This window comes from Homarus americanus, unplaced genomic scaffold (genome assembly GCF_018991925.1).
Source record: "Homarus americanus isolate GMGI-L3 unplaced genomic scaffold, GMGI_Hamer_2.0 scaffold48202, whole genome shotgun sequence".
NCBI classification, from domain to species: domain Eukaryota; kingdom Metazoa; phylum Arthropoda; class Malacostraca; order Decapoda; family Nephropidae; genus Homarus; species Homarus americanus.
In genome coordinates, this window is record NW_024754487.1 from 168,571 (window position 1) to 175,175 (window position 6,605).

The window sequence follows — 6,605 nt, forward strand, 5'->3', positions numbered from 1 at the left end:
TGAAGTGTTAGTTGTACCTACTGAAGTGTTTGTTGTACCTGTTGAAGTGTTTGTTGCACCTGCTGAAGTGTTTGTTGTACCTGTTGAAGTAGTGTTTGTTGCATCAACTGAAGTGTCGATTGGATTTATTGCCGACGATGGTGTGGTCAAGGAAGACGGGTCGGTGCCTGGAAAGTAAACAATTTATTTGGTTGACGTAACTATCCCGAAACTCGAAGATGATGATGAAGAAGATGATGACGATGATGAAATAGGCGAAGATGATGATGAAGAAGATGATGACGATGATGATGAAGTAGGCGAAGATGATGATGATGATGATGATGATGATGATGATGATGATGATGATGATGATGATGATGATGACGATGACGAAGTAGTCGAAGAAAATAAAGCAAAATTGGCGAAGAAGCACTATAAAAGAAGACCTTTTTTCTGTTACATTGTAGCTTCCTTCGATGAAAAGAGCTAAAAATCCTTCATAACTCAACTAAAAATCACTTTCTTAAATCCATATGCGTTTCAGCAGCTACACTTAAGTATGATTTTGTTTGCACTACCCTATCGTGGAAACTATTAAGTGCATGAGGGAAGGAGAAAAGTTACTGTAACCCCCTAGTCTTGCAGATCTTAAGCAATTGGTTTTTGTATCATGGGTGTAACAAGCACCCATCAACTGTTGGAAAGAAAAAAAATGTAACTTGCCTCCCACGGTTTTGGCTACACACACGAACCCTCCCGAACAATGCTTCTTCTTCAGCGCCTTCCGGGAGTAGGTCATCTTGAGAAAGTTGGTGTTCAGATCCATGTCTTGAGGAGCGTCCCGTATACAGTGGGTTAACCTGGCGTACACGACACAGGTGAGGACAACATCATGTCTTATTATTTCAGGTTAATTATTGTCAAGAAGATTGCTGTTGATATATCATTAAATTAGAATATTGTTTAACATGAATGAAGTGTTGATGCTCTGTGTGTGCGCGTGTGTGTGTGTGCGTAAAGAACAAGCGATTATCTCACTTCTTCTTGGTCTTGGTCACGCCGGTAAGCACAATCTTCTCCTTTGCGCAGCCTAACTCGTTGAGGTTGAACTGAGGACACGTGAAGGTGATCGTGGTGTCAGCTGGGCCCTGTCACACAAAAAGCTTATGATGTCTTCCAGTAGCCAAGGAAAATAAAATGGATCGAAGTAATATCACAAATTTCAAACTCTAGTTAATTTTTTATGCATTAGTATTAACCATTAGGTGTATAAAAGGCCAAATATTGATATGAGATACACTGTAAAGGTTAACTTTACACATATTGTTTATCAATCACGTTATATTGTCCAGGTTTCGCAGGGTAATCTACCTCCTTTAAGTTGAAGGGGGAGCTCAGCTATTTTCAACACGATAAGTATTTATAAAATTACTTTGATCATGCAATTTTACTACTCTCTATTGACCTTTTATGTGACTGGGAAAACATTCTTGATCACCAATAATATAAAATTTAAGTAACCGAATCACCATCTGGTAATATACAACGAGAAGGAAAACATTATCACCACTATACACAGTCGTACCTTCAGTGTGGCTTTACATTTCTGTTTATCTCTGGTGTTGCTGGTAAAGACGACGACTGTCTCACCGTAGCCCAGGGTGTAGGAGGCCTCACACACATCCAGGTACTCTGCCAGGGGTCACCAAACGCTCAGTAAGAACTCCAAGGTCACCACAGTATCATTATAAGGTCAAGTGTCAACGTGTCTCGTCAAATATACCATTGAAGATTCATAACAAACTCGAAAGGTCAAATAAGAGCATCATCCAAAGTTCATAGGTCACCGAGAGATCATAGTATCATCCTTAAGGGTTTAAACAGCAGATTATAATAGGCTCTTCAGGGATACATAAGAGGGTGTAGGTAGGTCAATCAGAGGTACATAAGAGGGTGTAGGTAGATCCATCAGGGGTTCATAAGAGGGTGTAGGTAGATCCATCAGGGGTTCATAAGAGGGTGTAGGTAGATCCATCAGAGGTACATAAGAGGGTGTAGGTAGATCCATCAGGGGTTCATAAGAGGGTGTAGGTAGGTCTATCAGAGGTACATAAGAGGGTGTAGGTAGGTCAATCAGAGGTACATAAGAGGGTGTAGGTAGATCCATCAGGGGTACATAAGAGGGTGTAGGTAGATCCATCAGGGGTTCATAAGAGGGTGTAGGTAGATCCATCAGAGGTACATAAGAGGGTGTAGGTAGATCCATCAGAGGTACATAAGAGGGTGTAGGTAGATCCATCAGGGGTTCATAAGAGGGTGTAGGTAGGTCTATCAGAGGTACATAAGAGGGTGTAGGTAGATCCATCAGGGGTTATTTACAGGTGTTACGTTCTTGCCTCTAACATCCTAACCACAGTAATTTATATCGTTTAATTTTAGGTAATTTTTTTTTGTATGTTAATTTTAGGAAGATTACAAGTTTAATTATTTTGTATTGGTGATGGTGAGTAGATTATGCCTTAAATTACAATAAATAAGCGTCATTATTGTTAATATTATTATTAACTAAACCATTTATATCTTTGTATCTAAAAGGAGAGAGAGACAGAGACAGTAATAAAGATGTAGACACAGATAAGGGGTGAGATACCAAGTGAGAGAGAATGAGAAAGAGGCAGAGAAAACGAGGGAGAAAACGAAAGAGAATCAGTGACAAATAAAGAGAAAGTGAAAAAAACAAGGAAAAAACGAAAGAGAGAGAGAGAGAGAGAGAGAGAGAGAGAGAGAGAGAGAGAGAGAGAGAGAGAGAGAGAGAGAGAGAGAGAGAGAGAGAGAGAGCACGGAAATAAAAATATTCTCTGTACTCACACATAAAACTTACTTATATTTCCGTAAGTGAGTTTGTTGTCCAACCCTTGTTTCCTGTTGCCCTCGCTAGTGTAAGTTGTCGTCTCTCTCTCCTTGTTTCCTCCCTCTTTCTTCTTCTTCTTTCTTCCATTCTTTTCATGTTGTTTTCTTTTCTTATATGTTATCTTGTTTTTTTGTTTCTTTTTGGATTTAAGTCCCTTGTTTGCTTTCTTTGATTTTCCGTCTTTTAATATTTCTTGTTTACTTTTGTTCTTCTTTGACTTGTTTGATTTTCCTGTTTTCTTGTGTTCATTCTCGTTTACTTTTTCCCTTAATGTTTTTTTCCCTTTTGATAATTTCTTTGATTGGTTATTTTTCTTGTTTATTGTTGATTTCTTGTCCACTCTTTCCTTCTTCGATTTCTTTTGTTTTATTGTTTTCTTTGGTTTATTTTCATTTCTTTTCTTCATAATTTGGTTTTCTTTTCCTATTTTCTTATCTTTCTGTTCACGTTTCTCTCCCACACCTTTCTTCTTAAGTTCATTTTCTTTTTCTTCGTTCTTTGTTTTATTATCTCGTCCTTTTTTCTCCAGTTTCTCCATCTCCCCTTCATTCTTTACTGGTTTCATCTCTTCATTCTTCCTTGTTGTCTTGGATTGTTTTTCTATCTTCTTATTTTTAGATTTATCTCTTTCCTCCTCTTTCTCCCTCGTTACTTCCTTGTTTCTTTTCCTTGTTTCCTGGTTTCTTACTTTCCCTGGTCCATTTTCCTTAATATTCCTTCGTGATGGCCAAGTACTTTTCTTTTCATTTCTTCCGTTATCTTTTCTTTTGTCATCATTTTCCGTTTTCTTATGTTTTCTCTTGATTGTCGTCCTTTTTCCTCCATCTACACTTTCATCTTCATTTCCACGACGTTTATCACTAGTTTTTATCTTCCCTTCATTCTTGGTGGCATCACGTTTGTCCTCCTTATTCTTGGTACGTGTGTCATCTTCTTCCTTGCCTCGTGTGTCTCTCCTACCTTTATTATCATCTCCATCACCACTTCCCTCCTTCACCAAAGCGTCAGTATCAGCCGCCCTGAGGCTTCGTGTGAGTAGCAGGTCGTTGTCCACCTCATTCACCACGACCTCCTCAGCCTCCGTCTTGGTCACCCTCCTACTTGATGTTTCATCCTGGAGGATAAACTTTATGCTACTGAGATGTTCCTTGTTGATTGTCAGTGTCTCTGTGATTCATTTTACGTCACTCTAAGGTTTGTTTTACGTCTTTGTGATTCGTTTTACGTTACTGTGATTCGTTTTACGTCGGTCCATGATTATTTTTACGTCTTTGTGACTTTGGATGTGTGTCTGTCTCTCTGCAACTCTGTATTTTTGTTTGTGAATCTATCTCTTCGTTCTTGTCTCTCTCTCTTTGTAACAAATCCCCATCTATGTTTCTGTCTCTCGGTCATCTCTGTCTGTGTTTCTGTTTCTTCATTGTTGTTTCTCTTTCTTTCTGTGTATGTTAACCTGCCTTTTCATCTCTTATTTCGTGTTTATCTTCTGTCTGTCTGTTTGTCACTGATACTCACCCTGAAGAAAGTGCCATCCACCAGGTAAACCAACAACACCAGCAGTATGGCCCTCTGCATCTGGCACAAGAGAAGAGAGAGACATCATGTGATTATCTCTCAAGCCATGTGTCTCTTACTGTAATTTACAAAAGGAGAAAGAGGAGACATGGCTACAGGTGAGCTCATCATCAGGTTCTGGACGTTGACAAATGTGGGGTAATTCACAGGTGCCCAGGCGTAATTGAGGTATTTAGAAACAAGTAACAAGACACTAGTTTACTATATTTAGCCCATCCAGTGCGCTCAACACCCTGGGATTTTATTCTGGTAACTGCAAGACGATTTAGTTCGGCTTAGAGAAAACCATCCACCACCGAGAGTGTTAAATGACATGTTTTGTTTTTACTATTGTTTAAACTATACGGATGACTTATACTATATGACACGGGTGGTTTAAACTATATGGATGACTTATACTATATGACACGGGTGGTTTAAACTATACGGATGACTTATACTATATGACACGGATGGTTTAAACTATATGGATGGCTTATACTATATGACACGGGTGGTTTAAACTATACGGATGGCTTATACTATATGACACGGATGGTTTAAACTATACGGATGGCTTATACTATATGACACGGGTGGTTTATACTTTATGACACTGATGTTTTATGTGTGTATACGTGTTCTTAATACATGTTACACTATCACCAAGATTACACAGATAATATAAACACAGTGTCAAAGATGGTGGTTATGAGATCTCTAAGCTGTAAGACACCTGTGCCACCTACCTTGTATATACTGTCCTGAGGTCGTAATTTCCTTGACGACACCATCAAGAAAATCAAGGAAAACAGAACAAGTTATATGCTATTAATATCTACATTGTGTTGACACCATGATCAATCACCATACCTGAAGATGAAAGGTGATTGTGTCCGTGATTGCATACTTTCAACATATTGCATGACATCCAAAGGTAATCCACATATTGACGTGTCTCGTATATATTATTATTCATCGCGTTTCGCAATATGTATTTCTCAGCTCAAGTCGATAGGAACGCCAGTAGAATTTTGGAATGTAAATTTGCTCGTTCCACACCCCGTAGCCTGACAGAACTGTAGTGTGGTGGGTATATGGTAACACTATATCGGTATATGGGGGGTGTAACGGTATATGGGGTGTGTAACGTTATATATGGGGGCACTGTAACAGTATATGGGGTATTGTGTAACGGTATATAGGGGGGCACTGTAATGGTCTATGGGGGCACTGTAACGGTATATATGGGGCATTGTAACGGTATATAGGGGCATTGTAACGGTATATGGGGGCACTGTCACGGTATATGGGGCACTGTAACGGTATATGGGGCATTGTAACGGTATATAGGGGCACTGTAACGGTAAATGAAGGCACTGTAACGTTCAGATATAGGAGGACACTGTAACGGAACTAGCATACTCATAGCTCATATAGGATAAAAAGTTAAAATATATAAGTACATTATATGATTCGTGGTGCATAACGCCACTCCACAACTCGGATATAGCTGGATACTTATAGTTCAATATTTGTCATAACTCACCAATAATTCCTAATACATTTCTGAATAAAGTGGAAAGTCTGAATGTGACTGACAGACATTTCGGAATATAACTGACAGCAACACACGGCACAAGAAAACTGACGTCTTTTAATAGGGTCGTCAAGTTGTAAAAAAAATTCAACTAAGGAGTAAATGGCAACACATAATAAGCCAAGGAACGACGGATATTGCAACATTGAAGCCGTTTACCTGCAATATGTTTTAAAGCTTCGTGTTATAATGAAGCTGGTAGATCACTTTTTTTTTTTACACTGGTTAATAACTAGCGTGGGTGTTGTGATCTTACCTCTCCCGACCACTCTAGTAGGATAACTCTGATAACTCTCCCTGGGTATGTCTTCAGTGTTTTACTTTCGTTGTGGTTGTGAGAACTGAAACTATCCATCACCTGGTTCTCGGCAACAACACAGGACGACACAGGTGCAAGTAGCAGGTGTCGAGGCAGATGTCAGAGCAGGTGTCGGCCAGCTAATAGAATCGACATCGACAGAAAAGCCACACAACAGATCTATCAGAAATGCGTAAACGTAAAATGTCAGAGGAGGGGTGGGAGGAGGGGTGGGGTGGGGAGGTGAGAGGGGCCATAGT

The 6,605-nt window shown here is 39.4% G+C and overlaps 1 protein-coding gene across 1 annotated transcript; it reads right to left on the minus strand.

Annotated features, from left to right (window-relative positions):
- Positions 1–1,016: 1,016 nt before the first annotated feature.
- LOC121855805 (vicilin-like seed storage protein At2g18540) lies at positions 1,017–6,383 on the minus strand. Its single transcript, XM_042350920.1, has 5 exons — positions 6,304–6,383; positions 4,409–4,468; positions 3,095–4,007; positions 1,568–1,674; positions 1,017–1,130 (listed from the first exon to the last, which is right to left on the minus strand). The coding sequence occupies exons 2-5, from the start codon at positions 4,466–4,468 to the stop codon at positions 1,017–1,019; spliced, it is 1,194 nt and encodes a 397-aa protein (XP_042206854.1). The 5' UTR covers positions 6,304–6,383.
- Positions 6,384–6,605: the final 222 nt, after the last annotated feature.

What these genes read in the sequence shown, in the direction of transcription:
- LOC121855805 (XM_042350920.1), bottom strand. Translation starts at nt 4,468, where the DNA reads ATGCAGAGGGCCATACTGCTGGTGTTGTTGGTTTACCTGGTGGATGGC. An exon ending in TGGATGGCACTTTCTTCAGG is followed by an intron (nt 4,008 to 4,408) that starts GTGAGTATCAGT and finishes TTTATCCTCCAG; the next exon opens with GATGAAACATCAAGTAGGAG. An exon ending in CAAGTCAAAGAAGAACAAAA is followed by an intron (nt 1,675 to 3,094) that starts GTAAACAAGAAA and finishes GACCCCTGGCAG; the next exon opens with AGTACCTGGATGTGTGTGAG.